General features: G+C 41.4%; 1 protein-coding gene across 6 annotated transcripts in view; it reads right to left on the bottom strand.

Annotated features, from left to right (window-relative positions):
• LMO7 (LIM domain 7) overlaps positions 1-19637 on the bottom strand; it is a 142782-nt gene that overhangs the window by 66717 nt on the left and 56428 nt on the right. For all 6 annotated transcript variants that reach the window (XM_068154102.1, XM_068154184.1, XM_068154366.1 and 3 more), the window contains exon 4: positions 13848-13954. In XM_068154102.1, the coding sequence (XP_068010203.1) occupies positions 13848-13954 (107 nt within the window). The remainder of the gene's footprint in view (positions 1-13847; positions 13955-19637) is intronic.

Raw genomic sequence — 19637 nt, 5'->3', positions numbered from 1 at the left:
GACTGCAGCTCAAAGAGGAAGATGCTTCAGAAAAACATTGCTTGTAAATAGCAAAGTATCCTTTTGCAAGAGAATCCTTTTCCTCCTGAAGGAATGAAAGCATTGCAATGAAATGGCAAGCTCCAGTAAATCACCAGCGCTAAGTGATTTTTGCACGATTTCTCAACAGCAGTCAGCATTCAATACAAGAGGCCAGCTCAGATTTCAAAGAATAAAAGTGTTTCTGCATAGAGAAAGCGAGTGCTTTGCAGGATGAGCATTGCAGAGGAGTATCATTACTTATGCATCTTTTTCTGTGCTTATTCAATCTGGGTGGGTGTGCCTTCTGCATTACCATCTGATGTGCGATCTTACAGTTACATTACCCATGCCAAAATCGGTAACCAAGCCACCTAAATTAACTGATCTTTTTACAGCAAAAGTAGGTTTTAAGTAATGATGCTGAATATAGTATATGCAAATTATGTGCCATTTTATTTCAAGATTAAATTCAGCCATTCTTATTTGTTATTCTAATGAACTTTTACTGAAATTTTGAATGGTTTGATGAAAAATACCATCAAATGTTAAATTCCTTAGAACTCATAATAATGTTTTTCCCCTGCGACTACTACTATGTGTGGCCATCTTGTGCAGTCAGATATTGGCCTAGATTAAGAGATTTATATTCCTTCCCTAACCCAATTTTATTCATCTTTTCAGATACCTCTGCACTCAGTGTTCCATGCTTGCTACATCTTAGCAATAGTAGATTGCTTGACTGCTCTACTAAGTCAAATTAATTGCTTCCATAAGATTCATGTCTGGGTTTTCCTATAGTCTTGCTTCTTGGAAGAGATTATTACAGATCTACAGAAGTTAAAAGCAGCTTTCATGGGATGTGATGTTTTCAAAATGATACACAGGATCAACCACATTGGGCCACATCAAAACTATCTAGCCCAAGATCCTATCTTCTCCTGCAACCTCAAGAGGTTGCCTAGGTTAGAATAAAAACATAGCAGGCAAGATGCTTTTTCCCTTGAGGACTTTGCATGCTAGATGTGATTTCCTCCTATTAAGTAACTCTTCAGAGATTTCCCTTCTGTGAACTTCTCCCACTACGCCTTGAACTCAAATAAGCTTTTATCATCCCCAGCATCTGTTGACAAGGAAGACTACTCCCCTTCATTTGTCCATCAATTATTCGCATAAGACGGAACATAGCAACTAGTTGAACCACTTTATCCATTTGCTAGGGGTTTGGTTTTGTTTTGTTTGCATCTTGCTGATTTGTCTGTTTCTCTTCTTCATCCATCATATTTCAGGCTCTGGACTCCTGGTATGTTTAACTAAACATGAACTTAAAGCTATTCCTACCTCTAGTCAGATAAGCATCATGAGGAAGGAGGTCTTCTATTTCCATAGATTTGAGTTTGGGGGTATTTGGGGAGGCAAAGTGGGGGAGCAAGGAAAGGGAAAGTGATCGAAGTTCAAAGCTGCATATGGGTGCTTAAACCCCTGGCAAATTCCACATTACCTGAAGCAGCACAGTCTCATATTTATTTTTTAACTCCCCCTCTATTCCTAATACTTCTTAACCATGTATGGGGGTTTGTGTCTGGGTTTTTGGAGATCTTGGGGGGGGGTTTGTTGGTTTTTTTCCTGTGTTGTTAGAAGCTTTGTTTTCTCCCTGTGCCCCCCCTTTCCCCCTTGGATTGACACTACACAGATCACCTCATGAAACTCTCACAAAACTCCTAACTCTGTTACATGAGGCATGAACAGTATCAGCTGTTCTAGAACTTATTTTATACACCAAATTGGAATTGTTCCAATTTTCCTGCTCTTACTTAAGTAATCCAAGTTTTCCTTCTATTTCATAGATAAAAAGGCCACAGTTTCCAAAACATTAACCTGTAAGCTATCAAAATCTGTTTACTAGTGTAGTCAACACTGGTAAATTTTGACAGATTAGAATTACTTTGTGAAACTGTACAGTAATTCCCTAACTGCATAGATCTGTGATAAAAATACATAACACCCTGAAGTCAAAGCATACACAAATATACTTCACCTTCTGTTAACTTGGGTATATTTTAGCCAGTGTTTTCCCAAGCACCTCCCTCACCTCAGAAAGCGATGACAGCTGAGAACATCATACAATCATCAGGTCACAGAGTTAAAAAGAAGGCATTACTGCACCATGAATCTGATAAGCATATTTCAGCGTTTATTCACAAGGCACAAGTGGCTGTAATTTAATAGCCTTTGCAAAAGTAGACATATTCTGAACTTAGCCTCCCTTTCCCCACCCCAGTTAAATATTTTATCATATAATGCATTGGAATCTACGTCAGGTGATGCATATCTGTACAGTGAGTTCAAAGGTGTGTACATGTTTACATTTGCAGGGCTTCTTCTAGAAGGGAAAGGAAAGACAAAAATGTCATCTACATTAGTCAGCCTTCTTCCTCCAGTGCCAGCAATCAACTGCAGCAACATTCAAAATCCCTCTGAGTCAGTTTCTGATACTACACTCCCTTGAGCAGACAGTAGCACAGGGAGGATTAGGTCAATAGACCTGAGGACAGGGCTACCAGGGCTGGCTCCGCAGGAACCGAACCTCATGACATCCAACAAGGACAAAGTCCAAGTTCAGCACCCCAATTGGCCTAAACTCTGCAATGGCAAACTGAGAAAGGGGAGCCAGGAATAGGGGATCCTGCTGGACTGAGCATCAGGCAGAAGAAAACCCTGGCAACACCAGCCGGCATCACCTGGGGCTGTATGAAATGGATCATGGCCAGAAGGCTGATGGACCTGATCATCCCCACCCTTTCCTCAGTGCTTGTTACACCTGTCTGTAAAGCTGCCATCTCCAGTTTGGCACCCTTAAGTACAGGAAAGACCTTGATAAAGTGGAGCAAGTTAAATGGAGGTGAAAGGCATGGTCAAAGCTGGAGACTCTGAGCTTGATTGTCCAGCTAGTTCAGTTCAGAGAAGAATTCTTCAGTTGGTTTTTCTTTCATTGTTGTTGGTTGGGTGGTTTGTTGCTGGGGGGTTGGGATTTTTTGTTTCTTTGGTTTGGTTTTGTAACAGATCCCTTTCATTTAAAAGAAATATGAAAAAATGATGCCTCTGTGTGTTTAAGCTTGGCTGATATCTAGCACTCTCCCTTCCCTCTCTCTCTTCCCCCCCCCCCCCCCTTTTTTTTGTCTTCTAACCATGTGGTGAGATATTATTTCATTTAACTGGTTTCAGTGATAAGATGAAAATGACCCTCCAACTCTTTTGACACTTTATAAAAGTATTTCAATTTCTTATTACATTACCTATCACATTTTGCTACTTACAGAAGCAAACCTGTTAATGCCACATTGGAGGATACTATGAGTAGTCCAAATAAGCTGCAATAACAATTAAAATGGAAATCTCTGAAAGTGCTGTAACAATAGCATTAATCACAGCTCAGGAATAAAAATGGCCAAGTCATTAGCCCTACAGTTTTGTATGAGGTCAGAGACAGAACTGACAATTCAACATTCACCTTCACTTTATTTACAGACTATGATTAACTGATGGAACTCCTGTATCCATGGAAAACTTGACATCACCTTCTCCCAGTGTTTAAACAGAGGATCTCTTCCTACTGAATTGTCTGTCTACAGAAAAGCCAACTCAAGTTTAAGCAGTTTAATGACAAAAAGTATATTAAAATAACACAAGTGAACTTGCATACGTGTTCTTTGTATTATTAAGGTAACACAAGCTTATTCTTCATAGCACTGTTTCAACTTCCAGCCTCAGACACTAGTCTTGGTATGCAAAAACCCCAACTCACAAGCCAACAAAAAAAACACACCACAAAAACTACACCAAACAAGACACCAACCAAAACCAGACAAACAAAAAACCCTAGGTTTTTCTCTTTACCTTTTTTGGTAACTCACTGCTACTCATCCAAATGCTTTCCTCTCTACTGCATTGTCTTATAAACTGCATTTAACCCTGGGACGCTAAGGAATTGATGTGCATGCTTAAAATTAGTGCAGGTGCTTAAAGTTCAGATGGATTCCCAAAGGAATTCTAAAAGCTTAGGGACTTCTCTTAACACAAAGCAAAAGTGCCTTGAAAAGTATATTAACGGACTTTGGTGAAAAAATGGTTTTGTACTCCTTCCACCACCACCACCCCCACCCCCCAAAACCAAAAGATGTTCCAGGGATATATTTAAAATGTAAAAGGATAAAAAAAAAGAAGAGTTCTTTGAATAAACCAACAGCTTTCATCAGAAGGCTACTGTAACTCCCTTCAGCAAAACATTCCATTTTGTAGCATTCATTATTTAAATTTCAGTATAAGGCTATAGATCTGTGTCATTAGAGATACCTAACTGCCCTAAATAAAACTAACACACACTAATGCAATTGTTATCCAGATTTGTTCAGGTTCCTCCTGTACACACGTAGGTACAGGTATACAACTCCAGCAGCTTTTCATTCTTACAGCAGAATCATCTCATGAAACAGATACTGGGTAAAATCTAACACTATCAAGAGTATAATCCCACAGAGGAAGGGCAAATGTATAAATGTTAAGACACCCAACAGAAAAGACAAACTATCTCTTAATGTTGAGAAACTCTTCAGAGAAAGCAGAAATATTGAAACAGCACCACACCCAACACTATATAGACTTTACACTGAAAAGTTGGAAGTGAATTTCTTGCAGGTACAGTCCAAAGTCTGGAACATATTTTATTGCCTACAACAGTTTCACTGCAACCATGCACATCTTTTGCAAAATTAATGACACGTGTGAATCTTTTACACTAAGTGCCACAGTTTCACAAGCCTGATACTCTGTTTTCATTTCATCTCTACCTAGCGGTCATCAGTATGAGCAAAAGTTAAATGTGCAAACTAGTTTTAGTATTATGTAACCAAAACAAAGCAAATACAGCAATTTCAGTGTTCAGAATATAGCTATGCCAAGGAAGATTAGGTGCTACAAATATCACCCATTTCTGTGAAAAATACCTACAGCAAAAAGAAAATTCCCACACTTACGAAGTTGTAGGAACATTTCTACAGTCACACTGAAGCAAGGGTGCTGCATTTTTCCACTTCAAGGGAAGTGTCACTAAGAAACTCAGTCACCATAATAAATGCCTATTACAACCACATGTGTCATAAATATTATTTCCTAGGATATAAGAAGGAAAGAGAAACGGGGTGGGGTGAAGTGGCTTTCCTTGTTCTAACTAAATTTTGATTAAATGGAATGCATTTCAGTTTTCAAGACCCACAAAATATTGCTTTTAATTCCTTTCACCTCAATTTGAATTCAGAGATAGTTTCTTTAACCTTTATGCTCATGTAGTCACACAGGTAGTATAAGATCTGTGCTGAAGACCTTATACAGGTGTAAGCTGAGGCCTATCATACTTCCTGCACTGAAGTGTTTTGTGGCATATTAAGGGCATGGACCCCCAAATCCTCACAGTATTTGGCTTTCACCCAGTCCACAGCTTTCTACAACATAAAAAGGCAGGGAAGAGTGGTTCTGTGTTGTGCGTTTGGGGGGTTCTGGCATTGGATTTGGGTTTTTTTTGAATGTGTTTATTTCAGCGGGGGAAGAACTTGTTATATCATAGTATCAGTCAGGGTTGGAAGGGACCACAAGGATCATCTAGTTCCAACCCCCCTGCCATGGCCAGGGACACCCCTGAGCACACTAGAGCAGGCTGGCCAGAGCCTCATCCAGCCTGGGCTTAAACACCTCCAGGGACGGGGCCTCGTCCACCTCCGTGGACAACCCATTCCAGGGCTTCACCACTCTCATGGTGAAGAACTTCCTCCTCACATCCAGCCTGAATCTCCCCACCTCCAGCTTCATTCCATTCCCCCTAGTCCTATCACTACCTGAGATCCTGAGAAGTCCTTCCCCAGCCTTCCTGTAGGCCCCCTTCAGATATCAAATCAAAGCTCAGGTCCATCAGGCACTCTTACAAGCATAGAGTTCTTAAGCAAAGTTTAAGAAGATACAGTAACTTTTCAAATATGGAAGACCACCCAAGTATGAATTCAGTCTTATCAAACACCATGTCACCAGTTCTCAATCAGGTGGCTCAATCTCTCTGACAGTGCAAGCCAATTTGTGGGCAGTTTGTCACTCTTGACTTCCCTTTGAGCAAACAGGGAGGCTTTTCCCAAAGCACAAAGTGGTATAACAAGTCCCTAAGGAGTATCCAATCATTACACCTCAAGCTTCCAGTTAAGTCCCTTGCAGACACTTCAAAGATCTGAGCGTTACTGGTAAAGCAACCCCAGGAAATTCCTCCTAAGACTGGGAGTTGGTACTGCTTCACAATTAAAGTTCTCAAAAACTTAAGATTTGTAGAAGTACTGACAATAATCATCCACTGAAAAAGAACATATTTTTAGTGGTTTCTATGCAGACTGTTTCTTTAGTGATCTGTTTGGTAGCATGCAACAGTGTCTTTGTTGACCCTACAAAAGGAAGTACCCTGAGCCAAAAACACAAGCAGAATCAGGAAAGTCAGTGTATTTCCCAGAACTAGGCAAGAAGCACGTGAAAGTAATGGGGGGGAAATCAATTTATATTAGCAGAAAAAAAAAAAAAAAATCAAATATCTTTTCTAATTAGAAACTAAAAATCTACAGATCTTTTCCTGCTACATGAAGAATGGGACCTCGACAGGCTGGACAGATGGGCAGAATCCAAGGGCATGAGATTTAACACATCCAAGTGCCGGGTTCTGCACATTGGCCACAACAACCCCATGCAGAGCTACAGGCTGGGGTCAGAGTGGCTGGAGAGCAGCCAGGCAGAGAGGGACCTGGGGGTACTGGTCGATGGTAGGCTGAACCTACCAGGCCTGCAGTGTGCCCAGGCAGCCAAGAGGGCCAATGGCATCCTGGCCTGCATCAGGAACAGTGTGGCCAGCAGGAGCAGGGAAGTCATTCTGCCCCTGTACACTGCACTGCTTGGGCCACACCTCGTGTCCTGTGTCCAGTTCTGGGCCCCTCAGTTTAGGAAGGATGTTGACTTGCTGGAACGAGTCCAGAGAAGAGCAACAAAGTTGGTGAGGGGTTTAGAACACAATCCCTATGAGGAAAGACTGAGGGAGCTGGGATTGCTCAGCCTGGAGAAGAGGAGACTCAGGGGTGACCTTATCACTCTCTACAACTACCTGAAGGGAGGTTGCAGACAGGTGGATGATGGTCTCTTCTCCCAGGCACCCAGTACCAGAACAAGAGGACACAGTCTCAGGCTGCGCCAGGGGAGGTTCAGGTTGGATGTTAGGAAGAAGTTCTGTACAGAAAGAGTGATTGCCCATTGGAATGGGTTGCCCAGGGAGGTGGTGGAGTCGCCGTCATTGGAGGTGTTCAGGAGGAGACTTGATGGGGTGCTTGGTGCCATGGGTTAGCTGTTTGGGTGGGTTGGATTGGTTGATGGGCTGGACACGATGATCTTGAAGGTCTCTTCCGACCTGGTTTGGTTTATTCTAATAAAGGTTTATTCTAAAATTGCTAAAGGACTGACCACAGAACTGGAAGAAGCTAGTCTGCATTTGACCCTTCTCTACTACTGCTTCATTGCTATTTACAGGAACCTCATTATACCCGCACATTTTGTGGTTGCACCCAAAAAGATAAGTGAGTCTGCTTCATCACTGAACGGAGGCACTGGCTTTATTCCATAATTTAGATTGCAATTAAGATGGCAGGTACTAAAGGAACCTTTGTATTTGTCTTATCTTGGCGCTAGAAGACTTCCTTTTTGACAACTCCCCAAAGGAGGAGATGGTGGCTTAGAAAGGGACAATGGTTGTGATATGGCAGGTAGTGATCCTGTATGTATGCTTAAAATTTTTTGTGTGGGTATAAGTAAGAATGAACGATTATACCCCTTAATTAGAAGAGCCATAAAATGTATCCTGCTCCAGATGGATGAAAAGATGCAAAATTTATGCTTGCAATACCATCTCTTAGCAACTATTTCATTTTCTCAGGCTTTATTTTAAAAAGCATATAATCTCTGAACAGCTTTGTGGTATTTTAAAAATCAGAAAGTATTACATCTGAAAGGAAATAAAGAGCCTGGCTCAAAAATTCAGCTTCTGAAATGCATGAACACAAGGATGAACATGACATAACAGTTGTTATTCCCTTCCAGTTGGCTCTAGTTATGTAGAGCTACTGAAAGCACAACTTATTTTTCAGGATGATTTTTTGTTTTAGGAAATGATAAAAAATAAAATTAAAGGAACATGAGAAATCAGTAGATAAAACTAAGCAGAAGTTAGAAATGTCAGGGCTAGCATCAGAGCTCTGTTGCTTGGTCTCATGTGCATACCCAATCCTGCTCTGGCAAGACTTCTCTAACAGGGTTTTTTTGTTTGCTTCATAAGGTTTACACCTCATTTAGCACACAGATGAGTAAGTGAAGAAACAGAGGAGCAAAAACTTGAAGGTCTGATTCAAACCCAAGTTCTGCAAGGTGCCAAGGTATTTCCAATTATCTCTGGAAATAATTTTAGTATTTCATTCAAGACTTACTCTAAATACTAGAGTACTCTAAATTCAAGACCTACTCTAATACTCTACAGTATTAAAATTAAGAGAAGCCAAATATATATTAAAAAAACAAAAAAAACCCCAACAAAAAAACCCAAACTTAAATTTAGTAAAACTTCAACATCAGGACTTCAGGGTTTCTGGTAGCTTTAAAAGTTTGCTATTTAGGATTGTAGCTTGCTCTATTTAGATTTAGGATAAAACAGTGCATTTTCTTTTCTGTTTTCTTTTGGCTTATTTTAATATTTTCACCCATTAAACCACCATAGTTTGATTTATGAGTAGTATTTAATGAGATTCATTAAGTGTATCACAGTATAACTGAGGTTGGAAGAGACCTTGAGGATCATCGAGTCCAACCTATAAACACAGACCTCATGATTAGACCATGGCACCAAGTCCCACGTCCAATCCCCTCTTGAACACCTCCAGGGATGGTGACTCCACCACCTCCCTGGGCAGCACATTCCAATGACGAACGACTCGCTCGGTGAAGAACTTTCTCCTCATCTCGAGTCTAAACCTCCCCTGGTGCAGCTTGAGACTGTGTCCCCTTGTTCTGGTGATGGTTGCCTGGGAGAAGAGACCAACCCCTTCCTGGCTACAACCACCTTTCAGGTAGTTGTAGAGAGCAATGAGGTCTCCCCTGATCCTCCTCTTCTCCAGGCTAAACAATTCCAGCTCCCTCAGCCTCTCCCCATAGGGCTTGTGTTCAAGGCCTCTCACCAGCCTTGTTGCCCTTCTCTGGACACATTCAAGTATCCTGATGTCCTTCTTAAAACTGAGGGGCCCAGAACTGGACACAGTACTCAAGGTGCAGCCTAACCAATGCCTAACAAAGTGGATATCTCATTTTACAGAATCAGAATTTTTTTAGCTGGAAGAAATAATTTTCTTGAAAGACAAGACCCATTTCAATTACGCCATCTGATTGTTCAGGCTGACCCCTTGAAAACTGCTAACTGGGGTAACATGGGATCAGAATTGATTTTTGGTGTCTGGTTAAGCAAATGCACTTTTAACTCTATGGCATGATTTCACTAAGAACCCTCCCACAGCTGGCAACAACTGGGTGTGTCGCTTCCAAAGAGCTGGGTACGGAAGTGCTTAGCATTTTTAAATAGTAACCATGATGACAACTGAGACTCACTAAGCTCTTACTACATTCTTATTTGACAGAACTGAAAAAAGAATCAAATTGAGAAAACCTTGCATTGCTACTAAAAGAATCAGCACACCGTTGGCCTTCCAGGCTTTAAAATAACATCTCCTGTGAGTAAAAGTTACAAAAATTGTAGACTAAATGTTTTAAACAAAATATACTGAAAAATCTGAAGAGGGGGACACACACATTTATACAAGCAACTACCCAGGGAACAAGAAGATGACTGCTGGACATGGTATACGATGAATAAATCCATCTGGATAAACGTTATTGGAACACATGACACATGACTGTACTATACCATTGAGCAATAACTTTTGCAGATTTACAGAAAGACTGAACTATAGATTTCAGGCATTAATTCATACTCCCATTTTCATTGGCAGAAAAGAAATCGTCCATGACAGCATATTTTTTCCATATCAGCCAACTACTAATCTCATTGCTGATCTGGCAAAGCGTAATGTTTGCTAGGCTTTGAACAGCAACCAGTAGTTTTAACTAGTTCTCTTCACACACAGTTCTAAACAATAAAATTTTAAAGAGGTTTTTCTTTGCAAAAAGGATTATCACATAATCACTTGGAAGCAAGAGTTTGGATATTTAAGAGGATTCTTGCCTCTCCTCTCCCATACACTAGAGTAATTACTGAGAAAAGTTTCACATTTTGCCTCTGCAGCATCTCAGTTGCAATAGAAAACAAAACAGAGGTTAAAGTTGCAACCTCCTTACCAGATAGGAAGATTATTTTCTTAATACAGCTTCTGGCAAGCTATGAGGAACAGAAGGTCCCTACCTTAACTCAAAGGATACAAGAACATAACACCACATACAAATAAAGAGTGTGGTATCTCTGAATGGCTTGGTAGTGCTGCTGATGAGTCAGATAATGCGCTGTCACTGACAGGAGAGTGAAAGGCAGGAAGCACACTCAGAAATGAAGTAAAAACTTTTCCTGCTGGGAAGGGAACCTGCCCTGGTGGGACAGGACAGTGGTTTGAGATGCATGCAGCCTGATGACATATGATCTCCCACGAGGTAAGAAGGAGGTGTCCTACACAAATGCCAGGCAGCAGAGACAGGAGGAACAGAGGAAACACTTCAGAGAGCACATGATCCTCAGCAGGGAGGTGTTTCTGTCAGGGCATTCCCAGCACCACAGTAATGAGCCAAGTGTACAAAGCCAAGCCTGGCACAATGCAGCATCCTAGCCAGTGTATAAACTGGTTTAGTACTGACACAAGATGACAGCTCTCATGTCCTCCTTAGCAGACCCCACCCTTTTAAATGCTACCTTCCTCTTATCTGTTTTTCACATACAAGGCAAATCAGGCATCTTCCTATGCCCAGCAGTACATCCGTGTATCCTCCCAGTATACTGTTCTCAGCAATCCCAGCCTGAAAAGCTGACTGCTTAAGCCACAGCTTATTTAATCTATTTTGGGTAGATAAAAGCACACGCTGACAGTGGTGCAACAGCAAAACACAGCAATATTGCTGAGGTGTCAAAATACACACTGCTTCAGGCACACGTTAATGTTATCCTGTACAACCTATCACAGCTGGGTTAAGATGTGGGCAAATTAGCATCAGGTGACAGCTGCAAAATGAATTTGCCTAGGAATGTTAAAAAGCCAAACATCAAACACTCTTTCATAAAAAAATCAGCATGTTAAAAAAGAAAAGTCTTCCCTCTTTGGACAAGAAATTATTTACTTCTAAGGATAAAACTACAGTTAACAGAGGATAACACAAAAGTAAGACATGAAATAGCATTCCTCTTCTGAGGCATGGCATCCTATGAGTTTTGAAAGAAAAGTCTAGTTCAGCTTGAATGTATGAAATTATTTATATCACAGAACTTTTAAAAATCACATAAGATAAAGCTCCTGACCCAACAGCATTTCTCTCCTGACACACACATGACTCTCTGGAAACTCTCTGAAGACTAGCTTGCCCTCTGGGCAATCAAATGATGCATAATTAGTTTTTCAATGCAGAGAGTTATTTCCTTTACTCCTTGGAATAAAGCTTCCCTCCTGTCCCTCTCCAAACTCCTAAACTTGTGAAAATGTGCTAGTATAGTTAGGTTACCACTTTACAGCATGCTCAAATACAGAAGTTTTAAATTACTCTGCAAGCATTTTACACACACTGTGGGACTGTCATATGATACACAATGTGGGGAAAAAAAATCAAGCTTACATTGAAACTAATTAAAAAAGCATGGCTTTACAGCTGGCAGCTCCTTTTTGTCTCTCACTCAGCTCCCTTACATTGCTGTCCATAAGTACTCAGTGGCTAAATCTGCCCTTTCCTCCCCCCCGAAGAAAAACATTAATCTGTGCCAAGTAGGTATGACGTAAAACCCCCAGAGCCTTATGGTAACTTCAAATTCCAACTTTACTCTCTGCTACCAGAAAAGATGGAAAGAAGATAAAGGAAACCAGTAGAGCTGCAAGGATTCAAAAAACAAACAGCCACCAAGAAAACCCAGAACAAACAACCAACTCCCCCCCCCCCAAAAAAAAAACCAACAACAACAAAAAAAAACCCCACACACCCCAAAAACCCCCAACCCAGCTACAGACCCAGTGGATGAATTTCATGGCTGACCTCACTTGGGTTAATGTAGGGACAAGCTGGACAACATACCTTGCACAATGGTTTGCTAACTCGACCTCCCCAGGGTTTCAGCTTCACTATTGACACTGCTGAAGAGCAGCTCCTAAACGCCTCCAACTCTTTCCAGCTATACCTCTGGAGCAAACCTCCACCAAAATAACTTCAGCAAGGGTTTTGCAAGGTAATTAAAGCATGGCAGAGGTTACCAACACACTGGCTTTTGGCATGACGTAGGAACCAAGGGAGAGAATACCAGCGTCCTGGAAAGATGCCAGGTCCCTAAACACCACATTAGCGAGAAACTATGTTTCGGGTATGAGTCAAAGGTTGGAAAACACGTTGCCATCTCAAGTATCAGACCTCAAAACAGTATGAACTTTCATTCTGAAACCAGGCAGAGAGTGTATCAACACGTTACTGCCTGATCCACCTACAAATGATTTCTTTCTAATTAAAGCAGTTATGTGTCATTTCACATTCTTTATTTTTCACTTGTCCTTACAGAAGGATCACTGCCTATTAATCTGTGATAAACCTAGCAATTTAAGGCAGGAATCAATTCTTAATGTTTAACTTGACAGGTTCCCAGCAAAAATCACTAAATCTTTAGAAAAAAAAATATATATATTTTTTGAGACTTAAATTCACTCTCAGTACTAAACACAAAACCAGCTAATAGTGTAGCAAAGCAAGATGCCCCAGATGATATTTTTTTCATCTTAAAATACCTGCTAAGTGTCTATATAGCTTCAGCTTGATCTTGCCAAAATTAGTAATAAAACCCCTCTTACACACACCAGTCCTGAAATTTGAGAATCCACTATTTATATTTCAGAACCAAACCACTGTTATTTCACAGGAAAACTCTTTCCTCTGTAAACATGACAATTACCCTTTGTGCAATTCAGTACTTGGTTTCTACTCGCTCACACTCACCCTCCTTGACAGGAGATGTGACATTTGGTGACAGGCACCTGATTAATCAAAGTGGTAAGACCAGAGGTCCTTTAGGAACACCATACCCAAGCCTCAGAGCCATTCAGGTAAGTATCAGAAGTACCACCTCAGCCTTTCAGATTTTATATCGGTAATCTCAAAGCATAGAGGGAAGTGATGCTTTAGATAGCATTCAGCAGCTAATTTTGCTCCAAGTTTAAAATAATCTGAACAGTTTTCATCTCATCTATTAAATGCTGTAAATATTCATTAGAAATCAGGTTGCTTTTAGGGCATAATACTACTTCATTTTTTGAACTAAATTCGTGCAAATCTTATTTACCAAACTTATAACAAGGTTTAAACCCCCACAACAGTATTCAGACCTACTTATAGCAGATTAAAAGAAGAATTTTTCCATAGGCAAACATTAAAAAAAAAGAGGACTGTGAAACAGTTTAAAGGACAAAGGGGGGGAGGGGGGAGGGGGGAAGTGGAAGAAAATAAAAGAAAAAAAAAAAAATCACAAAACTTACTTGACTGTAACACGATTGGACAAATCCTGAAGGTCTCCTGGGTGAAAAAGCTGAGCTTCTTTCAGTCCAATATTTTCACACGCTTTCAGAAAAACATTTATATTATCCTGCGAAGAGAAGTAGAAAGCAGTTGCTTAGTTAAAAGCACTAAGCAGGTTTTGCAAGATGATTAGTGAGAGTCTTTAAATGTCAAAGTCCAGCTCATGGAAATAAAACTGAAAAAGCAATCTTCTGGATCATATATGCAGATCGTTTCTCATGCACACAGGCAGGCTGGGTTGTGATCTCTGTGACTGAGGGGTATGTTAAAGATTACCTGGCATAAGGCAGTGGTGAGCCAGTAGGCAGCACTCTCCACTTTGATGTCAGCTCTGCTCAGCAAACAAACGCCCTCTTCCTAGCTTTGCACGACAAGCCTCACCTCCTGCCTTTAAAAATAACTCCAGCTACTGACATTCACCACCCAGAAACTCTTGGCAGGGGAGGAAGAAGAGGAGGGACGCGCCGTTTCTATGCTCACAGACCGATGAGGGAATACTGCACCTGGAGTCTGGGTTTGGTTGCTGAGCAAAGCTCTGAAGAGACAGAAACCAAACTGCATTCAACTCCACTGCTTCCTTACTTGGGGTGTTTCCTCTCATTTGCTTTCCTCCCCTTCTCCACCAACCCCAGCTCGCACCAACATATAACAAAAATACAGGTGCCATGCATTACAGCACCCACTTGCTGCACCTGCTGTGAATCAACTGACCTCACATGAGCAAGGTTTAAAAATAAAATAAAAAAAATACAGCAATATAGAGGGAGATTATACAACTTGTGATCTCTTTCCACTTCATAAACAATAGGCATCGGCAAGAAATTCCTTCTCGTTAAGGCGGAATGCTATCAACAACAAAAGAATGTGCCCTCTTGCGCACTTGTTCCCTTCAGCTGGAAGCCACAGGAAAAGGTACACAAAGTTACTTAATTCATAAGCTACACACAGCCCTGTCATTGAAAGAGTCTGCAAGCTAAAGTACTGGGGTCAGAGTTTCACAGTATGGGAAAGCTCTGCTTCAGAACTCTAATACCCTTTTTGGGGTTGGTGTGTTGTTTTGGTTTTGTTTTTTACAGTCTCAGAATTTAACAGTTGTTCCATTATTTCAAATGCATTAAAAAAATAAGCCCACAAGGAAAACAGCTGCTTCTAGTACAGATGTTAAACAGTAAAACAAACTGAAGAATCTCCATAACTTACTTTTTTCTTTTTGAAAGTCCCTAGGATTCCAGTATTTCTTCTCAGTCTGTAAACATGCCATCATTCAAGGAAAATATTTGAACAAGGTATTCCTTGTGCAGGCTGAGGGCACCATGTTACCACATTCAAAAGATCCCAAGTGTCTCACATTGTGAAAGTGATGCTCCAAAGCCTGATGCACCATAGTGAGGGCTGTTATGTTTGGGGGGGAATGGATGCATCATGACAATGATAATGGGGAACACAATACGGTGTCAGAGGAGTGGAGAAGGAACCTTGACTCTGCATGAACTCCTGCAGTACCCAAGCGGCTGTTTGCACAACAGGTCTAGGACATAGCTTCATGCTGGAGGGTGCAGCCTCAGGAGGGGCATTTACCTTTCCTTTCCATACAATGCCCCTTTTATTCTTTCCATGAAATACAGGGAAAGCTGGCTAGATGCGTCAGTCTTATTCAAAGAACATCTGAGTGTCACATTAGCACCAAAATCCCAGGGGCTAGAGAAGGCATCAAGAGGCCTTCTGCATGCAAGAGGCCGCATGTTAAAATCCCATTGCAAGAAGAGGAACTACTTGTTAAACAACAAAACACATCCAACCATCATGTCAGCATTCAGGGGTGTGGGGAGTCCAAGAAACAGGCAGGTAAGGTGAAAAAAACAACAGAAGAAACTAGTAGTTGCAAAGTCCTGCACAGAACTGACACCAACACCAAGGCACAGACATGCCCTGATTAGTGTGACCGGTCACCGAAACTCAGAGCAAACTCCCGAACTGATGGGTTACATCAACTGGACTGCAGAAGATTAGCACATTGTGCAGGTAAACAAGGAAGAAGAGTTCAAGATTTAGAGAAATGAATGCTGCCTACACCCCAAGCACAAGGAAAACAAAGCAGAGGAATTGCTCATCAGCGGCTGCTTGGCGGCACAACCATCAAACTGTTGGCACAGGAGAGAATTAAATAATTTTAAAAGGTCTTGCAGCAATTAAACCTATCAGCCCATGAGAATGTTGTTGACATGAGTCAAGACCTTCCAAAGCAGGGCAGAGAAGCAGATAACACAGGAGGCAGAACACAGCTTGTTGCAGCACTCATTGGCATGCAGGATAAAACATTCGGAATCTACCTTCCTCCCCCATCTCTGAAGCCAACAGTTTGATCATGTCTGCCATCTCAAAGGTGACTGCCCAATCCCCAGCTCTCCCTCTAGTCAGGGCCTGATGACCCAAAAGGTTATTGCTCAGTTTTGGACATGGACACAATAAGGTATCATTGCAACAAATCCACACTTCTAAGTACTGTCCTTGACAAGTTATTCTTGACCACCTCTAATCAGCACATTAAATGACTGATGCTACAAGTCTCAAAATAGCTAGCAGCCATTTTAAACACTACCAGAATAATGAACCTGAAAATGAATTTTTAATAGCACCACAGAAATAACTAGGGGGGGAAGGGGGGAAAAGAGAGACAAGCTATCAACCTTGCAATTAGATTTATCATTAGAAATGTGAACAGGAACATTGTTCGATGATTAACGCATTCAAATATAGAAGCCATCACACTATTCCTTTTACCAGTATAACTGTACTTTAGTAAGACTAATGGTCGTTATCACTTCAGCTTCAAAGAGTAATACTGCAAATCTGAATCTCATTGTACTCCACAAAAGTGATTCTTTTTGAACATTCAGAACACAAAAGCCTGCAGAAGCACAATACACCAGACCTATCTCCTGGCGACCACAAGTCACCCAGGCAGCATGATTGAGAAAAAATGGTTTCATGCCTGTGTCCACACCACCTCCTCTGCCACTGAGGCATACCTAATCTCTGTAAATTTAAGCAGCCTGACCTTGATTAAGAAAGGTTCAAATTAGCAGAGTTGCAGAAAAATAGGAGAACACTAGTGAGAAAAGACAAGGCACATACCTAATGAGAACTGGAAAACTCTGTTGTTGTATCAATAAAATGTGGCATGAGAGGCAATACTACTGCCATCTACCAGCCCAGGGAAAGCAAAGCATGAAGGTGGAAGAGCTGCTCAGTCCAAGAGTAAGGATCCACAGACAGGCAGATCTAACACATTTTTGCAGAAAATAACATTTCTGACTACTGAAAGAGAAAGCTCTTGACCTAACAGGAATAACATGGACTACAATCAATTAGATTATTTTAATATGGAGCTTGATTGATGCTTTCCCATCAGCATCTGAGGTTGGAATTAGCATCGGAGAACTACGAGTTTTAAATCGCAACAAAAATAAAGCCTGAAGTCTTAACCACAATATTCAACTGCAATTTATTTCTGGTATGTTATTACTACTTTATGTGTTTTGGTGGGAAGGGGTGGGGAGGTTGGAAGGAGACTGGGGGGGCTGTTTTTTTATCCCAGATGGCATACATGATGAAACAGCAGAGCATTTTAAAGCTCCCAGTGCAACTTGAGTTTCCCACATGCCATACAGACTTTCATTAAATGCACACCACAGAATGCTGACTAGGTAGAGCTATTACCATTCAGCATTTCATTTTTGCTTCAAACTTCAAAGTAAACCGCGCCCAAAAACTCTGCAAAGTCGTAACAGGAGGGATGGAGCTGGCAGTGGGAAGCAGGTCATCCACGAGCAGGCATTTAAATACCACTGTTCAAGGGAATGACAAACAGTACTGCAAGATTTCAGACATGTGCCTGCCTTTCTGGTCCCCATGTGGCACAAAACCATCTCTGCGCCTATTGCTAAAGCATCCCTCTCTAACCAATGTTGAAAAGGAGCCAAGATACTGAAAGGGAGACTTTGGGCCATGCCCTCCCTCCAGTGTCCTAGCAGACTCCACCAACCTTATGGACACAAGGAGAGGAAAGAGCTGTCTACTTTGTCCTTTGACAGACTGCAGTGCTGCTTCTGCTCTTAGGCAAGGGTTGGACTTAATCTTTGAGGTCTTTTCTAACCTTATTGATTCTACGACAGAGGGGCAACACCAGAGCTCTGAATGGGGTGGGAAGAGCAGAGCTGCTGCTTCAGGGCTCCTCAATCCTATCACTATCCTACAGCAAAGAAAAAAGCCAGCCACTAGAAGGGAAGACACAAGAATATGACCACCTTTCTTTAAAAACCTAATAATTAAAAGATGCAATTTAAAATAAAATAAATTTGAGGGTCCATAACCAGCAGTGCTGCTGTGTCTGCACTTGTAATTTGCTCCTAATATATGTTACTGTGGCAAGAACTTTAGACAAAGGTGAAGCAGCACTATGAAAAAAAGACAAACATACAATACTGATGAGGTGGTGGAGGAAGTATCCACCAGCATTTCACATTTGCGGTACATAGGTTCCTCAACAACTGAAACAGCAACAGAATAAAAAGAAAGGACACTTCTAAATGAGAAAAAAAATAAATAAAAAGGTAGCATGAGCAACAGGGAACTGATGTAAAAGACAAAAGTAGAGATGGAAAAAGGATGAAGACAGCTGAATAGAATAGAATAGAATAGAATAAACCAGGTTGGAAGAGACCTTCAAGATCATCGCGTCCAACCTATCACCCAACACCACCCAATCAACTAACCCATGTAACCAAGCACCCTGTCAAGTCTCCTCCTGAACACCTCCAGTGACGGCGACTCCACCACCTCCCCAGGCAGCCCATTCCAATGGGCAATCACTCTCTCCGTGTAAAACTTTCTCCTGACCTCCAGCCTGAACTTCCCCTGGCGCAGCCTGAGACTGTGTCCTCTTGTTCTGGTGCTGGCTGCCTGGGAGAAGAGACCAACCTCTGCCTGTTTACAACCTCCCTTCAGGTAGTTGTAGAGAGCAATAAGGTCACCCCTGAGTCTCCTCCTCTCCAGGCTAAGCAGCCCCAGCTCCCTCAGTCTCTCCTCATAGGGCTTGTGTTCCAAGCCCCTCACTAACTTCGTTGCCCTTCTCTGGACTCGCTCCAGCAAGTCAACATCCTTCCTAAACTGAGGGGCCCAGAACTGGACACAGTACTCGAGGTGTGGCATGAAGTAAGGATAGGAAAAACAAGCAAACAGAACCAAACAAACCCAACAACCACCTAAGCAAGCATATACAGTGCATAAACTACAAAAATAATTTAAAAGAAATCTCTAAGGTGAAAAAGTATTAAGTGAAGGGTAGTTAAGAAGAGAGGTCTCCACAAAAGAATGTGTACACACAATCGTATTTTGATTATTTATGTGCAACACAACATTGCACTAAATTTGGCTTGTGTGTTCAAGCTACAATTCCATTAAATAAATTAATCCCTCATTATCATTGGGGTGGGGCAGAAATATAATTTAAACAAACGTGTAAATATATTTTTCTTTCTTTAGGGTGCAGTCATGCTGTGTGGTAAGTCTGTCTTCTCCCTAGTTAACTGTTCCTCTGAAGCCCTATGCAGGCACCAAAACACAGTGAGATCTTGCAGACATACAAGTTGCGGCACATCTTTCCATTCACTTGGCATCTCAGAGGAAAATAATTTCATTAACATGATGTCTTTCTGTTTTTCCTGGCTGCATCAGCCAATAGATGAAGA

The sequence above is a fragment of the Melanerpes formicivorus genome, unplaced genomic scaffold, assembly GCF_026170545.1.
Source record: "Melanerpes formicivorus ecotype bairdi unplaced genomic scaffold, bMelFor1.0.p_v2 SCAF_1, whole genome shotgun sequence".
Classification (NCBI taxonomy): Eukaryota; Metazoa; Chordata; class Aves; order Piciformes; family Picidae; genus Melanerpes; species Melanerpes formicivorus.
Note: the sequence above shows the minus strand (reverse complement) of the source record. Positions and strands in the feature narration are given on the sequence as shown.